General features: G+C 33.4%; 5 protein-coding genes and 2 non-coding genes across 9 annotated transcripts; 4 read left to right on the top strand and 3 right to left on the bottom strand.

The window, feature by feature from the left end:
• LOC127263346 (protein SPIRAL1-like 1) lies at positions 1-2,180 on the bottom strand. Its single transcript, XM_051292328.1, has 3 exons — positions 2,039-2,180; positions 781-1,071; positions 1-398 (listed from the first exon to the last, which is right to left on the bottom strand). The coding sequence occupies exons 2-3, from the start codon at positions 1,057-1,059 to the stop codon at positions 318-320; spliced, it is 360 nt and encodes a 119-aa protein (XP_051148285.1). The 5' UTR covers positions 1,060-1,071; positions 2,039-2,180; the 3' UTR covers positions 1-317.
• Positions 2,181-5,219: 3,039 nt separating this feature from the next.
• LOC127263987 (uncharacterized mitochondrial protein AtMg00810-like) lies at positions 5,220-5,882 on the top strand. The gene is made up of 2 exons (XM_051293312.1): positions 5,220-5,732; positions 5,793-5,882. The coding sequence occupies exons 1-2, from the start codon at positions 5,220-5,222 to the stop codon at positions 5,880-5,882; spliced, it is 603 nt and encodes a 200-aa protein (XP_051149269.1).
• A 4,181-nt stretch (positions 5,883-10,063) lies between these two features.
• On the top strand, positions 10,064-12,424 carry LOC127264127 (ninja-family protein AFP2-like). 2 transcript variants are annotated; one of them, XM_051293529.1, is made up of 3 exons: positions 10,064-10,264; positions 10,366-11,213; positions 11,905-12,424. In XM_051293529.1, exons 2-3 carry the CDS (start codon positions 10,511-10,513, stop codon positions 12,303-12,305), a joined length of 1,104 nt encoding a protein of 367 aa, XP_051149486.1. In that variant the 5' UTR covers positions 10,064-10,264; positions 10,366-10,510; the 3' UTR covers positions 12,306-12,424. The 2 variants fall into 2 exon arrangements, with proteins under 2 accessions (XP_051149486.1, XP_051149485.1); XM_051293528.1 differs by having other exon boundaries at positions 10,363-11,213.
• A 27-nt stretch (positions 12,425-12,451) lies between these two features.
• TRNAC-GCA (transfer RNA cysteine (anticodon GCA)) lies at positions 12,452-12,523 on the bottom strand. Its single transcript has one exon. It is a non-coding gene; the product is annotated as a tRNA-Cys (tRNA).
• A 102-nt stretch (positions 12,524-12,625) lies between these two features.
• Positions 12,626-12,699, top strand: TRNAN-GUU (transfer RNA asparagine (anticodon GUU)). Its single transcript has one exon. It is a non-coding gene; the product is annotated as a tRNA-Asn (tRNA).
• Positions 12,700-12,704: 5 nt separating this feature from the next.
• Positions 12,705-14,104, bottom strand: LOC127263413 (PLASMODESMATA CALLOSE-BINDING PROTEIN 3-like). The gene is made up of 3 exons (XM_051292423.1): positions 13,613-14,104; positions 13,471-13,507; positions 12,705-13,125 (listed from the first exon to the last, which is right to left on the bottom strand). Exons 1-3 carry the CDS (start codon positions 13,914-13,916, stop codon positions 12,894-12,896), a joined length of 573 nt encoding a protein of 190 aa, XP_051148380.1. The 5' UTR covers positions 13,917-14,104; the 3' UTR covers positions 12,705-12,893.
• Positions 14,105-18,953: 4,849 nt separating this feature from the next.
• LOC127263857 (pentatricopeptide repeat-containing protein At1g26460, mitochondrial) lies at positions 18,954-22,595 on the top strand. Of its 2 annotated transcripts, none has more exons than XM_051293127.1 (7): positions 18,954-19,769; positions 20,283-20,514; positions 20,603-21,085; positions 21,275-21,481; positions 21,601-21,738; positions 21,829-22,050; positions 22,253-22,595. In XM_051293127.1, the coding sequence occupies exons 1-6, from the start codon at positions 19,135-19,137 to the stop codon at positions 22,045-22,047; spliced, it is 1,914 nt and encodes a 637-aa protein (XP_051149084.1). In that variant the 5' UTR covers positions 18,954-19,134; the 3' UTR covers positions 22,048-22,050; positions 22,253-22,595. The 2 variants fall into 2 exon arrangements, with proteins under 2 accessions (XP_051149084.1, XP_051149083.1); XM_051293126.1 differs by having other exon boundaries at positions 22,168-22,595.
• Positions 22,596-22,694: the final 99 nt, after the last annotated feature.

The following is a 22,694-nucleotide window of genomic DNA, read 5'->3' as shown; positions in this document are numbered from 1 at the left end:
TAACAACAAACATCAATGTCAAGGTATAGCAAATAACAACAGAGAAAGTAACTTAAAATTGAGTTACAGGCGGCTGACCCTTTAGAGGGATGCTTTATAATTAGAATCCACACATCTGAGGCGTTCTTCGACACACCACATAAATAATTCAACATGAAAACCATAATGAAGAAATGATCAACCCACATAAATAAATAAATATATATATATATATGTGCCAGAATTGACAATTAAAATTTAGTAATAATTTAGGTGAAAACACAATCTCATTTACCAATATATATATATTTCACGGAAGGCCTTGAAGTTGGTTGCCATTAGTTGTTGCCACCCCCAAACAGGTACCCCAAGGAAGAACCTCCTCCTGGAGCAGCATGGACCTTCGTCGATGGACGATCCTGTTCATGTCAAAAGGAAACCGCAGCAACTCAAAATCTCATACTAGTTATATATATATATATATATATCTATGAGAGATACACGATCTGTGTAGAAATGAATGAACTGAGAGATAAACAAGATAGCAAAATTAAGAGGCAGTCCTAATCGCATATAGTGAATGGTTAAAATGTCATGATTGAATCCAAAAATGCAATAAGAAAGGGGAAAAGTTCGAAAATGAACTGCAAGCAAAAGTCAGAATTCTCAACAAGATTCCAATAAAACTCGAAAACTTGTTTAAGGGAGCCTTGGTTTTCCCTTGGCATATTTTCTTGACATGTTTTTGCAAAATACCAATGCAGGTTAATCTTCAAATCAGTTGATGCAATACATACATACCGTGATGAAATTGCAAGTATTTTGACCATCTGCTCTAAAGTAATTGTTTGTAGTGGTACTTTGAATTCCTGCAGGAATCTGCTTGCTGATGTCTACAGGCTGAGGCTGAGGCTGAGGCTGAGGCTGAGGAGCAGCATTAGCCTTAGGTTCTTTACTCACAACCTTACTTTCACTTGGAGCAGCTTCAGAAACCTCTTTTACGGGTTTTGGAGCCTCGTTGCTCCCAAACAAGTAGCCCAATGAGCTTTGTCCTCCGCCACAGCTAACTCCGCGACCCATATCTCTCAATTTCTTCCAAGATATCAAAATATCAAGAATGAACAAAAGTACAAGGTTGTCGAAAACTCAATCAAGGATCAGCTCTATTTCTTAGACATTACAAGGAAAATATAAAATAACAGATATTTTTCGAATCTGGAACTATTATGGGTTTTTCCAACAGTCAATCCAAAGTTTGTTCTTCAGGTGATGTGCAGGATTAGCACAAGAAGAAGAAAATGGCTGAAGGTATGGAATTCTTCTACCTTACACAACAGCTTCAACCTAAATCATTACATCTTGCTACAACTTGCTTTTATATTCACATGTGAATTCTTATCATTCTAATAAATCAGAAAGTTCACTTGGAATCTTTACTCAGACAAGATTAGATGATGTAACAATCACATTTGATCACTCTTGTTCCTGTATGTGTTCCTAGCATTTCATAAGTAATTTAGTTGCTCCATAGCAGAATGTCATCTTCGTGACACATCCAATTCTCTGCCAGAATTGTTTTGTCTAATTGGCAGGTTTTTAATGCGCTAGCGATCATTCATCCGCACTCAATTCTAAAATCAAATCAAACACCAAGAAAAATTCTAATTTAAATGACAATGTTCACACAAATTTAAATCCTTCTGGATCAGATCAGTAAAGGCACAAACAAAAAACGCTTAATCTTCTCCTTCAAATGCACAATAGTTCCAAAATTAGGCAAGGCTGTCAACAAAATGCCAAAAGCGAACTGATTTCAACCTCCAACCTAGCGGAAAACCATAATTCGCTACAATTCCATACGTCCCCAGCCTAAACTAGTAAATTAAAACTAGATAGTGATTCTAGATCAATCAAATTGCACAGTAAAACCTAACAACATCAGAGTAAACTGCATTCCACCCAAAAAGCGATCTAATCGGTTGCACCCACCGGATCAGCAACCAAACACGCAAAATTCAAGAGCTAGAGAATCTAAAAACTGGAGGCGTTTTGGAGTTACCTTTTTGCAGCTTCGAGACGAGATCTAGCGGAGGAAATAGATAATAAAGCTCAGTATTTAGAACAGAGACATAGACAGAGACAGAACCAGAGCCATGGGAATAACAGCAATTAATTATTTTAGCGTGAACTCACAGCTCCAGTCACGTAGTCCACTGCCAGGTCAGATCGCTCGCTCTCAAGAGATCCCGGGACTCCTTACGCCAGATGCATCTACACCATTCGTTCCTTTGTGTGGAGTGGACCCCCACTCAATAAATGGCGATGAACCCGATCTGAAAAACCAAGGATGTGTTTGGTTCAGCTCCCGGCGAGGCACTATACTTCTTTTAATTCTTTCTTTATTTTTTTATTTTTTATTTCTTTCTTTCTTCTTTTAATATGAAATTACTAACAATCTATTCAATTTTTTTAGGTTGCGTTTGTTTGGGGATTGGATTAGATTTACATTATTCATTTAATTTTTTTTCTAAAAATATTAAATTAAATACTTATTTTTTATTTTTTATATTATATTAAAAATCAATTTTACATTCAAAACATCACATCAACACCTATTTATATCACATCGTACAACTATTCAAATTCAAAATTTTTACTATTCAAATCTCAACTCAAAATCTAAACCTCAAACAAACACACCCTTATTTTATTTTATTTTTTTTTACCATAAACAAATGTATATATATATACATTAAAAAATGTTGTTGGGAATAAACGTGTGGGTAACGTATGGGCTAAGCCTTCAAATTCTATAACTTTTGTAAATTCATTTATAAATCATAAATAAATATTTTTATTTTTATTTACTTATATTATATAAAATTTTATTATTTATAAAAAAACGTTAGATTTTTTTATATATTTTATTAAAATATAAATATTAAAATGCATCTCAAATCCGTTATTTCATGTTCGAATTTAGATATTTCAAATTTTAAAAAAAACTTAAATCAATTCGAATCTTAAAAAAAAAAGGTCGGACCTTGATAATCCAAAATATAAAAATCAAATAACATGATCAAACTTCAAATTGATTTTACAATGAAAATTATTTTTTATTTATTTCAAATTATTAATACATTACAAAACTAAAATTGAATAAAAAATTAAAATTATAAAAAGTAAAAAAATATATTAATTATAAAAAAACAAAATAAAGTTTTTAATTTGTTTCGGATTCGTTGGGATTATCAAATTCAACAAGATACACACACCATCCAAATGCACAGCACCTTTTACTTACTATCATTGCTTCTATCTCACCTTGTTTCACCATAAGCCTAAGTCCTTTCGTAAGGCGTATGCGAATTCGTTATGGCGGCAGGCTATATCTGAGAAGTTACCAGCTTTGGAGAAAACTCATACGTGCGATATGGTTGATCTTCCCTCTAGCAAGAAACATATCGACTGTAAATAGGTATTTCGAATCAAAACTCATTGTGATGGATCCATCGAGCGCTATAAGGCTCGTTTGGTAGCTAAAGGAACCCAATAGTATGACATAGACTATGATAAGACATTTGTCCCAGTTGCTCTTCTCACCTCTGTCCGTTGTCTTATAACTATCGCTGCCGCTCGTCGATGGCCCCTACATCCGCTCAATATCAAGAATGCGTTATTGCATGGTGATCTATCCAAAGACCAAGCCCGGCCCTGGGCTTGCCCAGAGCCCAATTTTTCTAAGGGGCCATATGAGCCGTCAATTATATATATATATATACTTTTATATACTTAATATATATATTATTATTATTATTATTATTATTATTGTTAAATATTTTAAAGAATAAATAAAATTAATTTTTAAATAAAAAAATTATTTTCATATTTTTTTAAATAAATTATGTTTATTAATTTTTTATTTATGTATTTATATGTTTTAGTGTGTTTATTTAATTGTATAATTTTTATATATTTTTGTTCTAAATTATAAAGATATAATAGAAAATAATATTTTGTGTGTTATTTATATTTATATTTTTATGGTTATATATTTAAATTTGTATATTCTATTATATTTTTTGGTGATATTATTTAAAAATTGTGTATTATATAATGAGTTTATTTTTTTATCAAAAATTTTTCAGTCATTTTTTCAAAAAAACTAATATATTATTTTAGAGGTTTTGATTTTGAATAGTAAAATTTGGAATTGATATGATATAAATATGTATTGATGTGATTTTTTGAATGTAAAATTAGATTTTAGTATAATAAAATAAATAAAAATTGAGTGTTTGATTTGATATTTTTTAAGGAAAAATAAAATTGAAATAGTAAAAGCAAAAATAAAATTTCAAAGTAAACAGAGCCAATTATTCTTTTACTATTCACATAATTTGTTATACATTATATCAATCAACAGCGTTTCTTCAAACCAAAATATAAAACAAAACACCCTAAATAATACTTTTGTTTGAAAATTTCTTTTAAAGATTTTGACTATTTGTAAAAACATTTCTTTAAAAAATATTAAATCATATATTTTTTTGAATTTTTTTATATTATACTAAAAACTATCACATTAATTTTATTTATATTTTGATGTTTCAGTATATAAAAATTAATTTTATTTTAACATTTACATTAAAAATGTGTAAAATTATTTTTATTATTATACTAATATAAAAATATATATTTAGGGGCCCACTATTTCAATTTCGCCCCGGGCCTAAAAAAAGCCAGGAACGGGCCTGCCAAGGACATCTATATGTCTCCTCCTCCTGGTTTTTCTACGTCTTCCAAGGTATATAAACTTCGTCGTACTCTGTATGAGTTGAAATAGGCGCCCCGAGCTTGATTTTCGAAATTTAGCTCTGCTCTGCTCCAGCTTGGCTTTATTACCAGCGATCATGATTCGACTCTCTTCATTTGTCGTGGGTCAGCTGGAATTACTGTTCTGTTACTTTATGTGGATGACATGATCATTACGGAAAATGATGCATCCGGTATCTCTAAACTATAGGCTCATCTACACCGCCACTTTGAGATGAAGAGCTTAGGGCTTTTTCGGTACTTCTTCGGTCTTGAGATCTCTTAGACCTCCGACGGATATTATCTCTCTCAAGCCAAGTATGCTTTCAACCTTCTGTCTAGTGCCGGTCTCACTGACTCCAAGACCCCTCCTACGCCTCTAGATTCTGACTGTCGTCTTACTTCAATGGACGGCGTCCCCGTCGATGATCCTAGGAAATTTGATCTACCTGACTGTCACTCGACCTGATATTGCCTATGCCGTCCATATCGTCAGTCAGTTTATGTCTGCTCCTCGGACGACTCATCGTTATATTGTTCTACGGATTCTCTGGTACATCAAAGGCACTCTCCTCCATGACCTTCATTATTCAGCTCGCTTCTCCTTGGTTTTGACCGGGTATTTTGACGCTTATTGGGCGGGAGATTCTTTTGATCGTCGCTCGACCACTGGGTTTTGCTTCTTCCTTGGCGACTCGCTTATTTCTTGGCGCAACAAGAAAGAAGCAGTCATCTCCTGGTCCAGTGAGAAGTCCGAGTATAGAGCTCTTGCCGACACCACTGCCGAGCTTTTATGGCTTCGCTGGCTGCTGGCTTATCTCGGTGTGCCTCAGTCCTCTGCGACTATTATTCATTGTGACAATCAGAGCGCCACAAAGATTTCGACGAATGATATTGTTCACGAGCGTACGAAGTACATTGAGATCGATTGTCACCTTGTATGACATCACGTTGCTCATGGAAACATCTCATTGTCCCCAATTTCTTCTACTGATCAGATTGCTGACGGCTTCACCAAGTCTCATCTTCCCGGCCGTTTTCAGACATTCTTGAGCAAGTTCAAGTTGGGTTCCACCGTTCCACCTTGAGTTTGAAGGGGGATGTTGATATATATTGTATATATTAATATATATATATATATTCCGGTGAAATATATCTCTTGTATATATATGACATTGTACCCAAATTATTATTTGAAAAAATTTGTTTATTCCATTTATTCTAACAAATGCTAACTGATTGATCACACAAATGTGAGAGAAGCTGTAAATTCTTGAATTCTAATCTTGTTTAGAGTTTGATGTTGAGGTTTGAGAGGGCATTGGAGATGGATTCTTCAAATGGTTGGCTGGACTTCAAAGATCGATTCTTCTCTCGGAACGAGGTGTAAGAGTGGAACAGAAAACACCTATTTGTTTGGGACTCTTGTGTACGAATAAATAATTAATGACTGCGTTTATCTAACAATTCGAATTTGTAGGTGAGACGGTCATGGGACTTTCGATTTTGGATAAATAATTAATAGTTGTTGTTATCGCTGAAATTCATCGATGACGGTCAAACGGATTTAGGCCAGTTGAAATCGACAAGAACTGGATTCTCCGGCCTACTCAAGAAAATTTTCGGCCTTGGTCTCGCAAAAAGGAATCGGATTATGAAATGGATAATTGAAAAACATAAATTTAAGGACAAAAATAAGAAAAGCAAAATAAATAAAGCTGGATCTATTGTTTTTTTGGATGAATCCCCTTTCTCATATTTTGGCTCCCATTTAAATAGCATTTGATGAGCCTTGTCCGTAATATCTTCACTTTCCCCATTTTTGTTCCATCATTTTCTCCAGTTTCCTAATTTTTTTTTAGGAAAGTTTTTTGACTCACTTCCCTATTATCTTCCTTATTCATATTAAAAATTTGTCCTTATCCATACATAAATTGGAGTTAGATTGAGGTTGTTTGGACCAACTCATCTACTCCTTCGGGCTGGGCTTTCAATCACCTCCGAAGGCTCAAAATATGTGAAAGTAACAGCTGCATTTTTCTAACAGTTCGAACTTTTAGGTGAGACGGTCACTATTGGCTTAGCGAACCAAGTTACGCAAAATGAAGATAACTAAGTAAAGCTGAAGTGGTGAGAGTCGAACATATGTTGGCAAGTAGGGAAAGCTTACTAAATCAAAGCGACTTTATATCTATCATGATTGTCCCATTGGTCAAAGAAGAATAAACGGTTGTAGCAATTGGATAACTTTAGAAAACCCAAAAAACTATCGGTTAAATATATTTCACTCTTCTATAAATGAGCTCGGATGTATAAACAAAATGCCTAGCGATAGAAGAATAAATAGTGAAGCCATGAAGTTAATTTAGGTGAATTGGATGAACTATGATTGTCTGTGAGTAATAAAATGATTTGGGAAACCAACCTTTTGGCACCAACCCCATCAAAAATATTATGCTCGGTGCAGCAGGCTTAGAGGAAATGCAGTCCATCGCCCTTGACTTTGACACGACCAACTTTCTTCGTCCTTCGAAAATTATGGTTACGCAGTGACTTAAGTTCCGATGTCAAAAGTATTTTTATTATAAAAAATTATTTATAAATATAATTTTTTATGTTTATACCAATCGTGTTATGCACGAATCTAATGTTGGTTAAATATTACTTTCTATGCTATATATCATTGACCCGAATACAAATTTTTTTAAAAAATGGATAAAAATAAAAATTATTTATTTTCTGATTAAAAAAAATAGTAATACTATCGTTTGTGTCCGCTACACTGTAGACACGGTATTTTAGAAGGGGTGTAATTAGTAGATAATTAAGAATGTATTAGTGAAAATAATTATCCTATAATATAAATAATTATAAATTAAGATTAAGATAACTAATTAGTTTAATTAAAATTAAAAAATAATAATAAAATTAAAAAATTTAAAATGAGATTAAAGTATGTAATCATTTTCCAAAAAAAAAGGAAAGTGACATGGTATGTGGGACGGATAGAAACAGCAACGTGGATATGATATCTGCGACGGAGAGAGTAATATTTTTTTCCTAGAAAAAGATAAAGAATATTTTTTTACTAAAAAATATATATATTTTAATGATGGATGAAGTACAACAAATTTTAAAAGGAGTAAAAATGTTATCAAGACATGTGAAAAAACAAAATGATTCGGATGCCTTTACTAGTACAACTTTTTACATTATTTTACAATTTTTTTTTTTTAATTTTAAAAAATTTCAAATCAAACATATATTTTTTATTTGTTATATTATACTAAAATCAAATTTTACATTCAAAATATCAAATCAATATATATATATATATATATATTTATATCAAATTAAATAATTATTTTAATTTAAAATTTTACTATTCAATATTAAAAACAAAAAATCAAGACCGAGCTTGGGCATGGGCTACCCAAAATTTTGGACCCATTTATGGGTCCATTTTTTACAAAATATATATATATATAATAAAATTTGTGAATATATGTTAATATAAAAAATTATATTAAAAAATTATTTAAATTATGTTTTTAATTTTATATTTTATAAAAAAAATATTCCATTAAAAATAGAATCAAATAAATTTAAAACAAAAAAAATTAAATTATAAAACAAATAATTAAAAATATTAATTTTATAGTATTAATTATTATAAAAAGAATTTAACAAGGACCTGTCCATGCTAGGGCCCAAATTTTTGGGCTCCTTTAAGGGCCCATTTATTACAATATATATATATATTTATACATATAATATAATTTATGAATATATGTATAATATAAAATTATATATTTCCTCCGTCAATCGTCTTTCTATCTGTTTACTTTTTATACGTAAATTTTAGTATATTGGTATTATATTGATATGCGGTACAATTAATATACATAAAGACTATTATACTTCTTAATATTTATGGTAAGTGGTGTAATTTGATGACATTTGTGTAATATTATATAAATGGTGGAGTAATTTTATATTTTAATGGAACATATATTTACTAAAAAAAGGAAAATTGATTCATTTGCGATGAGCAGACTAAAATGACAAAATGAATAGATTGACTGTGGAGGGAGGGAGTATATTATTTTTACATTTAAATTAATTTTTTTAAAAAAATATATTTTAATATGGTAATCTTTTATAAAATAATAGTAATAATACTGTCACTGGAATCAAATAAATTGATAAAAATTTAAACAATTAAATAGATAGTTAAAAAATATTAATTATATATATATAAATTAACAAGGATTTATATATTTTTTTTAATCCAAAATCCTTAAAAACTCAAGAATTGTCGGCTTAAAACTAAAATTTTACAAGACGACTTAAAGTATCTCCAATGAACTGCAATTTTTTTACTTTGCATCCCCATAAGTGGAGTTCATTTCTTTCAGTTTTAACACCAAAAATAATATTTGCTACAGTGCGATCATAACAACGTCATGGTTGTGTTTTTTTTTTTTTTTCATTTTATTTTAAATTTTTTTAAAAAAAGTAATGTTAATTATAGATATAAAAAATAATTTAAAATAATATATAGAATGAAATATTTTTTAGAATAAAAAATAAAATTCGGGGTTCGAGATGGCTTATACGAAAAAAAAAAATAAAAAATAAAAAATTAATAGTTTATTCCCATTTTCTCGTCTAAATATATTATACGAATATTTTGCAAATTAATACCAAATTCAGGCCTTCTGGTGGGCCCCAGAAATTTCGAAATACGATAATTATAGTAGTGTGTATAAGGGGACAACTCCTGCCAGTGGAGAACTGAATTATTAATTGGTAGTACAACATGTGCGGCTATACGGGGCCGGCAGAGGCAGCATATTTCTTTGCGGCTCCCTGAACCCGAACACTACATAAACCCTTACCGCACAATCCACATTCTCAACGGTACAGATCTCTCTGGTCTTGAGGTCCTGGGCACGACCAAAATGTATGCCGCGAGAGAAAATGCAATGCACGTGGCTACTCTTAACTGGCTGCATACACGTGTCCATCTCAGCCTCACGCAACATCGGGACGCGTGTCAGCATCTGGTCCCATCCATCTTATTCAGTCCCATCGGTACAAGAACGGTGCACGTGCCCTCAACACACCCTATAATTTGTTTTCTGAAACCCTATCGGGAGTGTCCACGTGTCACTGTACTCTAACCCGGATCTCGACACTTGTCCTGTCCCACGGGTCAGGGTTATTTTCGTCTTTTCCACCTCCATCTTCAACCTCTCTCTCGGTATTCTCACACACACACCAGTGTCGCCCGTACACCTGTCTTCCTGCCTGCACTGTATTCTTCGACTTTCTTTTTTCAGTTGTGGATTTGTGTGAAGTAAATTGGGGTTTCGAATTCGAAACGCCCCCTGATTTTTTTGCTTCTTTTATTTTTTTGGATATCGGTGCTGGATTATTGATTTGGAAGCTTGTTGCTCATCTTTAGGTAAGACGGTTTTGATTATTTTGAAATCTAGAAGGAGTGTTGATATCGGTTGAGATTTGTTCTAGATTACAGAAACTTGATTTTGCTTAAATCTGCAGAAGATCCCTGCAGACACTTGGAGCTAATTTCTAGTTAGGAATCTGCTATGGAAAGAGATCATGGAGTAGTTGAGAAGTAATTTATTATCGAGATAGTTCAATTGATGCTTGGAAGTGATTTTTGATTGAGAATTCTTTCCTATGTTTCATGGGGGACAGGGATGAGAAGAAAATATCGAAAACTTTAGGAATGGATAACCTGTCTTTGAGTATTCCAATGAATCAATTTTCACGAGATTTATTACAGAGATTTATGGGAAGTGTTGGTGAATCCGGCACGGTGAGTGAAGAGGATGGAGAAGTTGAGCTGAACCTCGGGCTTTCGTTGGGCGGAAGATTCGGTGTAGACAGGAGTTCAAGCACGTTGAAGAGGTCTTCTTCCATTGCAAGCTGTTTACCTCTGGTTAGAGATGATAACAGTGACGCCGCAGCGTCGACGGCCGCCCCGCAGTATACAGGGCTGGCGAGAACGTCTTCGCTGCCATTGGAGGCCGAAGAGGAGTGGAGAAACAGGAAGGAGAGGCAAACCTTGAGAAGAATGGAGGCAAAGAGGAGGAGGTCCGAGAAACAGAGGAGTTTGAAGGGTGAGAAAGGAGGAGAAGGAAATGGTGGCTCTAGAAGCTCTGGTTTTGAGGTGAAGAAAGAAATTGATCTGAGAGAAAAGTTCTTGGCTTCAGTGAAGAAGACAGATTCAGGAGGTGGATTAGATGTGATTGTGGTGAAAGGGAAGGGAAGATGTGTGGGAACTGAGTGGAACCATGGATTTGGGAATCTGCCATCCCAAGGGTCAGTTGAATCCAAGGGAGGGAGTTCTTCGAATTTGTCGGATCTCGGCAGCAAAACTCCGCAAGGTAGTCAGCTTCTAGTTCTTGATCAATTACAATGTTGCCTGAATTACATGAGTTCTAACAATAAATCTCTTAATGATGATGCATGATGATTTCTCTGGTCTGTGATCTTGAATTGATTCTCATTTGATCGCGAGTCGGGTTGTTAGTGTTTCCTAGTTTGTGTTTATGGTTTATGTGCCGTCCCCTTTCGCTATTTTATGAATGTGACTAGAAGATTATCACAGTGTTGACTGTTGTACCAAGTTTTGACCTAAATGTTATTTTGTTTAATAGTATCTCTTTATGTTCTTAACAAAGTGACAATTCATTGCATAATGCTGTTATTCAAGAATTGCTTCAGAAGCTCGAGTTGTTGGTTTAGCTGGGGTTCATCTGAACAGCTCCTAATACAAGTTTAATCTCGGTGGAGGAGCTTTTTCTGAATTTGTTCTTTGCAATTTCGATACTGATTCTAACGGCATTTTGTATTGTGATATATTAGCAAATTGTTAGTGGATACTACTAAGTTATGTTGGTCTTTTGTCGAGTTTTTGAATTCATAACCATATTTTATCTCGGTCGAAATAAGTTGATTTTTTGCTTCTGCTGCTGCTTATAGTCTTTTCCTTCTCCGAATTCTTTACATTAGCACATAATTTTCCGGTTGATGATATTCAATATTTTTAGCTCTATCCGATTCTACATATCTCAGGATCTAGTGGCGAGCCGAGCCCTCCTGCTGCCCAATCAGCGCAAGAACCGCACAATCTGGACAGCGCCACATCAGCCTCCAAAACAAGAGAAACTATGACCATTACGACAGGATCTAAGCCAGAGAGCACATGTAAGAAGGCGACCACATCGACAGCAACACAAGGGGCGCGCCCACTAGAAGACATGCCATTTGTGTTCACAAAAGGAGACGGTCCCAACGGCAGAAGAGTGGAAGGCATACTGTACAAATACAGCAAAGGTCAAGAAGTGAGGATAATGTGCATATGCCACGGCACATTCCATTCCCCAGCTGAGTTCATCACACACGCCGGAGGGACCGCCGTCGATCATCCTCTCAAGCATATAGTTGTCAACCCCAACACCGCTCCCCTGGTGTAAAATGACGCCGCCCCTGCCGGAAAAATCTCCGGCGGGGGGTTTTTGTGTTGAAATTTTTTGTAAACTGAATCAAAGTTAGAGTATGTGATGGCAATAAATTTAAGATTCTTATGGTTAGATATTGGAATTAAAAAAATTAAAAAACTAGGGCCCTACCGGGTTCGAACCGGTGACCTCTTGATCTGCAGTCAAATGCTCTACCACTGAGCTAAGGACCCTAGATGTTGTAGTTAATTAAAGGACTTAAATTATTAATTTACAATATTCAACAAATAGAAATACAGTTTTATTTAATATTATTTTTATATTACAAATGTGATGCTGGAATAGCTCAGTTGGTTAGAGCGTGTGGCTGTTTACCACAAGGTCGGAGGTTCAAGCCCTCCTTCTAGCGAAATATTTTTGACATTTTGGACTAATTTAGGTCAATTTTTATTACAGCAGTGTCCTCTTATCTATCTAGGTACATGTACACAATACATATGGGAAAATTCTAAACAGAGGAGGACAGCATTTTTGACCCTTCTCTCTTCTGACCCAAGAAAAAACAACCAAAAAAAATTACAGTAGTAGTTTTCTTTTTTCTTGTCAAAGTGTTGGGCAGATGAGAGCATAAGTTAGGGAGAACGACAAGAGCACAAATAAGGTGTTGGCAGTTTGGGGCAATAATGTCTCCATACTACCACCACTGTTGTCTGTAAATCCTCCGCCGCCGCTGCCCGGGGCAAATGCGATGCCGGGAGGAGTCAGCGTTGATGAGCCCGGCGTCAATCCGCCGCCGCCGCCGCCGGTGCCGGTGCCGGGGCTTGTTGTGCCGCCGCTGCAAAAGATTTGGATCAATCAAATGAGGACTAAATTAATGGAACAAGCAGGCAGAATGAATGTAGAAGAAGACAATCAATAATCGATTTATTTATTACTAATAAAAGAGCACTGCGACATATGTGATAAGAGGGTTTGATCAGAGATGATTTTCTTTAATTAGGTTGGAACATCAACATCAGCACAGCACAGCTCAGCTAGCTAAGAGTATCATTTCTTTATCTATACATTTATTGTCATCAAATAAATCAAGAACCAAGATTAAGGGGTTTGACAAAGCCTATTGCAACAATCCCACAAGATCTACATGGCTGCAACAAGTAATTAAGGAAATGAAATTAACCTGGGACTTGAAGGGTACACACAGCCAGAAGCTGCACCTGTAAGCAACCAAGAAATCCTTATATACATCTAAGAAAAAACTAAAACTAAAACTAAAAATGTAAAAATCCTTTTATTAAATTTATTTATTTATTTTTTGTTACTTGGGGGGGTTTGGGTGACGGTGGCAGTGCCGACGAAATCGCAGCTTCCAGAAACCTGAGACTTCTTCTGATAATAACTATTGACGGCATAATTGCAGTGATCCTTGACAGTGTTGGGGTTGTAACAGGCTCCGTTTTGGAGGATCGCCGAGCAGTCTGCTCCATTCCCACAGGCATAGTCGATGTTCTTCTGAAGGGCACTGTCATTAACCCCGCTATTGCAAACACAGTAAGCTCCATTAGAGTGGTCCGCCATAGCCATCAGAACCACCAAGCTCACAACAAAACCAGCACCCATGGCCATGGATGATTGATGGAAGATAGAGAGAGAGAGAGAGAGAGAGAGAGAGAGTAGCAGTGGAAAATTGAAAATGGTCAAGAGAGAGATGGAGGACGGTGGGGATGTTAAAGCAAGTGGACAGCTTTTATATTTGTGGTGATGTGATGTCTACATTTCGACAGAATTACATATGGAGGAGGAATATATATATGTATATATATGGGTTTAGGGTTTTCTTTCTCTCTCTTGGATTTAGCCTTTTAGGGCAGCCTCTCTCTCTCTCTCTGCTCAAAACCCCCTGGCATATACAGACAACATCGTACAGTGTACATACCCTCTCGAACGGTCCTAAACTAACCATCCTCCATGGTCAAGAATAAACCCTCCTCTCTGGTTAGTAAAGCCTTCGTTTTTACTTTTCAGATTGTAAAGCCGATTAATTTCAGCCAAAGGTGTTTTATTTGTGCAAGGTCCCGAGTACCCCCAATTCATTTATGGTTGCACCCTCTGCATTGATTGTGGTACCCGCATCTAATTCCATTACTGTGTCAAAATTGAATTGCTCCGAAAAATCGAACCTGTTCGACCTGAAAATTTTCAGGTTCGTGTTTGCAAAAAATTGGATTCATTCGAATCTGAAACGAAAAAAATTTATATCGTGTTCGGGGTCGTGTTTAGGGTTGATTTGATAACTGAAATATAAAAATTATATCAGGTTTCGAATTTCGTGTTTCGAATTGACGTGTATAATATAAAATAATATAAAAAAAACTAAAATAAAAATGAATTTTTAAGTTAATTTAATTTTTTTAAAGTTTTTCGGTATGTTTCGTGTCATGTTTGTTTTTGTTCGAGTTTCGAGTGACCTGAAACTAATTCTAGTCAATCTGAACCCGAACTAAAAGAATTCGTGTCGTGTTCGGGTCTAAAATTTTGGATCAAATTTTAAGTTCGGGTTCGGGTTGACAATTTTTCTTTGTTATCTCCATAGCTCAACCCAACACCAATACGACCCGAAAACACGAATTGATAACTTTAAATTCCATGGTACAAAAGAGTTTCTAAAATTTGTGAACAACCAATCAATTCCTTAATTAATTAAATTGTCTTAAATAAAAAAGATTTCTTAATTAAATATATACAGTATTTTTTAAGTTTCGACACAATTTATCAATAATCATTTTTTAAAAAAATAAAAAAAAATATTATAATATATATTTTTTATTATTTTCAAAATTATTTAGAACTTGAAAACTCCGTGTATATAGAACCTAGATTAAATGGGATGCTTTTTTATGATCGATGATTACAAAGAAGGAATAACATTTGTTGGTGTCCTTTACTTTTGCCATGACTTAATAATCAAAAGTAAAGGAATTAAAAATAAAATAAAATAATTATTATAAAAATATTATAAGTATATTAACGTAAATAAATATAAATAAATATATATAAAAATATTTGTAATATATAATTCAGCGCATATCTATTAAAAAAATAGATATTTTTATTTAAATAATAAGAAATAATACTTCATCTCTCTCGCTTTATAGTCATATTTATATGTTCTACTATTAATAAAAATATTTTTATAATTATTTTTTTAAATTTATACTACATTAAAATATAATAATTAATCTTTAAAGATCAAACTTAAAAAGTAAATAAATTTTTAGAACCGAACAGTGAACAGAGAAAAAATATATATATATATTTTTTTATTTTAATACTCTTATATAAATATTTGCAACAAAGTGTCTCTTTCGGTAACAACGCGTTTGTTCTTATTCTTTTGAACTATTATAATAATGATGAAAAGAAAAACAAAACATATTAGAGCCCACCATATGATATGCCTTTCCAATTTCATACATTAATTTTAATCACTCCTAATAATGCCTTAATTATAATTACTTTTTTAAGGTTCGACAACTTTTTGTAATGATTTTGTACTTAGCTTTTTACTCCCTCCGTCCTAGAAAATATGGGACTATTACTGTAAATACGGGAATTTAGGTAAAGTATAATTAGTAAATAATTAAGAAGTGTATTAGTAAAAATAATTATTATTTAGTAAAAATAATTATAGATTAAGATTAAGATAAGTAAATAGTTTAATTAAAATTAAGAAAATTATAAAATTTAAAATTTAAAATGCGATTAAAGTGCATAATTATATTTCCAAAAATAGAAATGACAAGTTATGTGGGACGGACGAAATAGAAAATAGGGACAAATTACGTGGGACGGAGGGAGTACTAATTGATCAGAGCATTGCATATATAGAGAATTTTATTTATTTATTTACTCATTCCGTCTCATAATTAGATATTTATTTGTTTTTTCACATAGTTTTAAAAATATTAGTATTATATTGGGATATAGTAGAAATAAAATAGAAATGACTAAAATAACCTTATTAGTACGTGTGATATAAAAGTAATGACATTTATGTAATATATTGTAAGTTGTAAGGGTATTTGTAATGTTAGTAGATAGTACTGTCACTAAAAGAATGGATACTTTGTTATGAGACCAACTAAAATAAAAAAAAAATGAATACTTTGTTATAGAACGGAGTGGATATTTATTTTTAAAAAAATGGATGAGCAGGGTTTAGGATCCGAAATTTGAGTTTGGTTAGGGAAAATTTTGTTTTATTTTGATCTTGGAGGGCAAAATGTATTAATTTATTTAATATTTAGCTAATAAATTTAAATAAATAATAATGACATAATTATATATAAATTCAGATAGTTTTGGGGGACATTATATATAAATACACAAAATTAATATTTTTAATACTAAAAAAATCATAAAAAATTTGGCTTGGGGACCCCAAGCCCTAGTGTAGGTGTGTTTACTTGTAAGATTTTGATTTCGAGTTTTGATTTTGAATTTGAATAGTTATTTGATGTAATATAAATATGTATTGATGCGATGTTTTGAATGTAAAATAAGATTTTTGTGTAATATAATAAATAAATAATAAATGTTTGATTTGATATTTTTTGAAGGAAAAAAAAATTGAAATAGTAAAATAAGGTGAAAACCCTACAAGTATACAATCATTTTTTCTATTTTCGTCTATCCGACTTAATTTGTTTATTTTTTATATTTTCGTTGTTTCATATAATGTCCTTTTTTTTAAATATAATTATATATTTTAATCACATTTTAAAATTCATAATTTATAATTTTTTTAATTAAATTATTTAGTCATTTTAATTTATTAGTTATTTTTATTAAATTATAATTATTTTTGCTAATATACTTTTTAATTATTTACTAATTACCCAATACCTAAAACTCTGTATCTAAGCTAAATGAGACAATTTAGCTGAGACAGAAGGAGTATCTTATATACCATAATTATATAATGAGTCTCCTATTTACATTGGGCATTGGGCGGCACCCCTCTCGCCCGGGCTTCAGGTCGGTCTAGTTTGTATATTAGTTTTTGGTATATTTTTTGTATATCAGTATGTCGAAAAATCGATATAATATAAATATGAATTTTTTTGTACTTTGATATCTTTTATCTTTGTGGAGTTTTATATTATATTAAGAAATAATAGTATTTCATTTATTAGTAAAAATATGTAAGAAAATTCTATATTTTTGTTCTTTGATTTTATGTGTAATAATATATTGATAATTTAGGTAAAAATTAAATATCTTTTGTATAAATATAAAATTATTTTTACTAAAATAAAAAATAATATTTTGAACTCAATAAAAATAATATTTTTTTTAGCTAATGCTATTTGTTTCTAATTTTTGTTACAATTATATTATATATATATATATATGTATTTTTTTTAGTGTGTATAGAATCCACTGCTAAAAACAAAAAAAAAAAAAAAAAAAACATTTATTGTTGAAATAAGTATTTAGTTTGCATGCATTAATGATGCATATTTTATGTGTACTTAATTATTCTGAATAATTAATCACATTAATTGGACACTATTTATTTTTAATAAATTATTAAAATAAATGCGACAATTTTCATTTGTAATTAATCAATTCCATTACATTAAATGTACTTAACATGATTTTTTTTTTCTTCAAATTATAATTAAAAATTATTATTGAAATATTTTATTTATTAAGTTTAACTATAAAATAAATTTATCATTCATTATAAAATTTAAATAATGTTTTAAAACTATGAATAACATTGTCTACATAATAAAATAGTACTCCCTCCGTCCCAAACACTTGCAACATTTGGTATGTCTCAAACACCCTGCAATATTTCCAAAATAGAAAATAATTAATTATACTTAATCTCTGCCCCACACTTTATCCCCTCACATCATTTAAATAAAAATAAAATAAAATATATATTTCTCTCTCCATCACATTACTTTATTTCTAAATTATCCTATTTAATACTACTCACCTAAAAACCCGTGTCAAAAGTAAATATTACACCTTATTTGGGACGAAAGAATAATTATAATCTACATTGTGTTATAATCAAAACATCTCAATTGTTAGTCATGTGAGGTCAGAGAATCAAACCTCAATCCGTCCGGGTCCACCTGCTAGTGTGATAAAAAGAACTGTTCGATTACAATTTCAATTAGAGATTACTATTATTTATATTATTTGTTCTTGTAAAAAAATAATACGAAAATTGTAGTATAATATAAATAATTATAAATTAAAATTAATATAATTAAATAATTTAATTAAAAAAAAAAACTACTAATATAATTAAACTGTATAATTATAAACTAACATTTAATTGCAAATCATAAAACCAAACTTTCAACCATAATAATCAAATAGGTCGTAATGTTTTTTGATCATTGGGCTGCGTTTGGGATCAAATTTGAGTCCATGCCCAAGAAATTGCATAATTAATTTCATCCCTTGGATCAACCACTAATCTTCTCGAGCACCGTCCGATTCCACTTGCCAGAAATAGCTAAATTCACAGGTCTGTCTACAGTTACTGTTGAATTCCTGACCCAAGAAATAGGCCCAATTGTGATTCTCCAAAATAACCTCTAAAATTCAACTTAATTACCAAAGTAACCACGGGGAGAAGTTTTATCGCATCCAACGCCGAACTTTGAACAGCTCAAGAACCCTAGCGCTCCCAAATCACCTCACTCTCACTCCCCGCAGTCCAGCCGAATCATTTTCCGATTCCGTGAAGAATTAATGGTTTAATTGCATTTTTGTATGCGATCCACACTAAATCTGAATCCGTTGGTGACAAAGGAAAATGGCCCTGCTCGCGTTGCTGGCGAAATCACGGCAGTTGATCAGGCCACAGAGCTTCAAATCGATCTCCACCTTCGTTCACCTCAAGCAAGAGGCGCAGCTAGCGGAGGATCCGCCGTCTCCGTCTCCGTCTCCGTCTCCGTCGCCGTCGCCGTCGCCGCCGCCACTCCCGCCGAATCCCGCCTCCGGAAGGGCGCTGCACAATGAGAACTGGCGGAGCCCTGTACCCGATGCTCTGGCCTCCGACGGGTCGGTTGTTCCATATGGATTGGGGTTTTTAAGGCAGACGCGCGGGGGGCAGACACAGTTACTGGCGGAATCGCTTGACGCAGCGAATTTGATGAATAAGTTTGCGGACTGGATGACGTCACAGAAATGGGACGAGATTAAGCAGCTTTTTGAGCTTTGGGTTAGTTCTTCGGATAAGGGCGGGAGCCTGAATAAGCCCGACACTAAACTTTACAATCACTATTTGCGTGCCAATTTCATGACCGGGGCATCTGCGGGGGAGTTGCTTGACCTTGTTGCTCAAATGGATTCTTACGGAATTTTGCCTGATACTGGATCGTATAATATCGTCCTCAAGGCGATGCAGAGGGCTGGCGAAACACTTGCCGCTGAGAAATTGATTGAAAGGTCCATATTTTTTTCCTTGAAAGTTTGAACTTTGCTGTGTTGATGTTATTTTGAGCTATCTGCCTGAATCTCTCTGCAGTTCATCGTCTAGATTTTCTCACTAATGTGGAACATGGGATTTAATGAATTATTATGCATTGTCTCTTTGATCGGAATTGCTTATATCTCTCTCTCTCTCTATATATATATATATATATATATATATATATGTGTAGTGGTTTTGAGTAGTAAAAATTATTTTAGACAAAGGGCTTGTTTTTTCACTAATTTCAAAATTTTATTGTATGCATTAGGTATTAAGTAAGGATAGAGATGTGATTTATATATATTTTGGATGTGCAAGCATTGTGGAAAGCTAGAATGATAATTCCCTTTTTCTTTTTTTGAAAAATAAAAGTAAAGAATAAAGAATGACTTCCCTAGTTTAATATATGGAGCAGTCTACAGTTCATGTTTGAAGTTATAGCTGTTAGGATATTTACTTTTTGATGGGTTAGTGTCAATTGACTTCAGGATGCTCCAGACAGGGAAAGAAGACAAAGAATGTTTGCCGGATGATGAATCATATGACATAGTTATTGGCATGCTTCTTTCATCGAATCAGATTGATTCTGCACTTAACTACATAGATCTTACGTTGAAATCTGGAAAGAAGCTGTCACTGAAGGCATTTGTTGATTGCGTTCGTCGCTGTATTGATATGGCGAGGTTGGAAACATTGGTATCAATTATTGAGAGATGCAAGGTACTTTGTTGTTTTGGCTACAATTCGTGTGCCATATAGCTTCTCATTCATTTTGACGACTAACTCTAGTATTTGTGGATTTTATCAGAAGATGGAGCAAAACAAATCACTGTGCCCCCCGTGGCGCGTATGCAATTATATTGCCGATGTTGCAATGCAAGCAGACAATAGTGATTTAACTTTTTATGCTCTTTCGTTCATGCTCCAGTGGATTGAGCGAGGAGAGATAGCGAAGCCTCCTGTTTATCTTTATGTAGACGAACAATTACTTATATCTGCCGTTGCAACTGCTTCAAGAACTTACAATTCTAGACTCCTAGTTGGATCATGGAAAATCCTTTTACGTTCATTGCGGAAAAAGAGCAATCCTAGTCCAGAGTCTTACCTTGCAAAAATAAATGCCTATGCCAATTTGGGGAATCTACAGAATGCTTTTATCTCACTCCGTGAGCTTGAGCAAATTCATGGAAATTCTAGTCAAGACAATGGAGAAGATTTCTTCTCTCCATTTGATTGCTTAAATCCGTTGGTTGTAGCTTGCTCCAAAACTGGTTTTGCGACCTTGGATGCTGTAAGTTCATTTTCCATAACCCTTTATGCATTTGATAATACGCTTCATACTGAAGTTGAAGATTTTAATTCTTAAAATTTATTGTGCACATAACTTAGTCTAATCCCTAGTTTGTTTTCTGTACTTTTTTATCTAATTGAAGTGTGCAATTATGCATTTTTAAGATACTGAACTGGAGTTAATGCTCAGGTCTATTATCAGCTAGAGAAATTAAGTAAGGCCGAGAATCCGTACACGTCTATTGCAGCTCTCAATTGTGTTATTCTGGGCTGTGCGAATATATGGGATCTTGATCGTGCTTACCAGACTTTTAACTCTATTGTTACCACTTTTGGACTAACCCCAAACATCCACTCCTACAATGCTCTGATGTGCGCTTTTACAAAACTCGGCATGGTAATTCTCTCATCTCCCACCACCTCTAGTGTGTTGCTCGTCTCTTAGAAATATTCATAGCAATTGTTTCACTTTGAAAGATCTAGTAGATCTATCGACTAATTATGACCTTGCGACAGAGAGATGAAGCTGTTAAAGTCTTTGAGCACTTTGTTGGATCGGGCGTTAAACCAAACGGAACAACATATTCTCTACTTGTTGATGCTCATTTGACCAAGCGGCAACCAAAATCCGCTCTCAGCGTGATTGATGAAATGGTAACCGTGTGCTGTTTATGATTGATTGTTGGTATCATACCAATTTGTTTGCAACCTAATTTTGACCTCGAAGCCCAATTTCTCTGGCAGATAAATGCTGGATATGATCCTTCAAAGGAAATCCTGAAAAAGGTTAGAAGGCGATGCTTGCGAGAGATGGACTATGAATCTGATGACAAAGTGACCTCCTTGGCCAAGCAGCTCAACATTCGAATGGGATCCGAGAAGCGACGAGGTTTATTGTTTAATCTTCAGTACTCTACAGACTATGCGTATAATGCTGAGTTCAAAACGCAGCCGCAAGCTTAAAAGGTTTGTGCTCTTTATTCTTCTACTCAAGTTTTCAATCATTGAAACTTTTTAGTATTTGATTGTGTATTATTTCATTTGAATTTGAGTTTTTGCCTACCTGTGCTATTTTTCTTACAGATCTTTGGGCAAGATGTGGTTTAGAAACAACATTTCCTTCTATGCTTAGAACTTTATACTTTGAAGTTTGTTGTTCCTTGGCCAGATTGCTGGAAAAGATGGATTTTGACACATCCTGTTTGTCGATCAAAAATAAATGAGTTGTGATTTATGGTAATTTCTACTGGTTTAGAACCCGAGATTATATGTCTTAACTCAGGATAGTAATTTCTTATTTCGCTGCCTTCTTGCTTAGCTTCGTTTGGTTCTGGACAATTTCTAGGAATGAACATGTATGTGAGAAGCGAATGATCGATTCCTTTTCTTGTTAAGAGATTGTACAGCTTCCGACGACATTTGATGTTGTCTTCCCGCCATGTATTTTATTCTTTCTAAAAACTTTTACATTTTTGGTATCTACAATCATAAATGGCATGGTTATGGTTTAACCTGTTTGCCTTGCTTGTCTGTAATGTATGAAGATGTAAGAGTAGTGTAGTTTTATGGGCTGCATACAGTCCAATTTTGTAGTGGTGATATGTTGCATA

Source organism: Andrographis paniculata, unplaced genomic scaffold (genome assembly GCF_009805555.1).
Source record: "Andrographis paniculata isolate CXL003 unplaced genomic scaffold, ASM980555v1 Contig69END, whole genome shotgun sequence".
NCBI lineage: Eukaryota > Viridiplantae > Streptophyta > Magnoliopsida > Lamiales > Acanthaceae > Andrographis > Andrographis paniculata.
Note: the sequence above shows the minus strand (reverse complement) of the source record. Positions and strands in the feature narration are given on the sequence as shown.

Excerpts from the sequence above, each read along its gene's own strand:
- LOC127263857 (XM_051293127.1), top strand. The coding sequence starts at position 19,135 with ATGGCCCTGCTCGCGTTGCTGGCGAAATCACGGCAGTTGATCAGGCCA. Across the intron at positions 20,515-20,602 it reads CAATTATTGAGAGATGCAAG|AAGATGGAGCAAAACAAATC; the intron begins GTACTTTGTTGT and ends GGATTTTATCAG. Across the intron at positions 21,482-21,600 it reads CTTTTACAAAACTCGGCATG|AGAGATGAAGCTGTTAAAGT; the intron begins GTAATTCTCTCA and ends ACCTTGCGACAG.
- LOC127264127 (XM_051293529.1), top strand. The coding sequence starts at position 10,511 with ATGGGGGACAGGGATGAGAAGAAAATATCGAAAACTTTAGGAATGGAT. Across the intron at positions 11,214-11,904 it reads CGGCAGCAAAACTCCGCAAG|GATCTAGTGGCGAGCCGAGC; the intron begins GTAGTCAGCTTC and ends TACATATCTCAG.
- LOC127263346 (XM_051292328.1), bottom strand. The coding sequence starts at position 1,059 with ATGGGTCGCGGAGTTAGCTGTGGCGGAGGACAAAGCTCATTGGGCTAC. Across the intron at positions 399-780 it reads ATACTTGCAATTTCATCACG|GATCGTCCATCGACGAAGGT; the intron begins GTATGTATGTAT and ends TGACATGAACAG.
- LOC127263987 (XM_051293312.1), top strand. The coding sequence starts at position 5,220 with ATGATCCTAGGAAATTTGATCTACCTGACTGTCACTCGACCTGATATT. Across the intron at positions 5,733-5,792 it reads TTGAGATCGATTGTCACCTT|ATTGCTGACGGCTTCACCAA; the intron begins GTATGACATCAC and ends TCTACTGATCAG.
- LOC127263413 (XM_051292423.1), bottom strand. The coding sequence starts at position 13,916 with ATGGCCATGGGTGCTGGTTTTGTTGTGAGCTTGGTGGTTCTGATGGCT. Across the intron at positions 13,508-13,612 it reads CGTCACCCAAACCCCCCCAA|GTGCAGCTTCTGGCTGTGTG; the intron begins GTAACAAAAAAT and ends GGTTGCTTACAG. Across the intron at positions 13,126-13,470 it reads GTGTACCCTTCAAGTCCCAG|CGGCGGCACAACAAGCCCCG; the intron begins GTTAATTTCATT and ends AATCTTTTGCAG.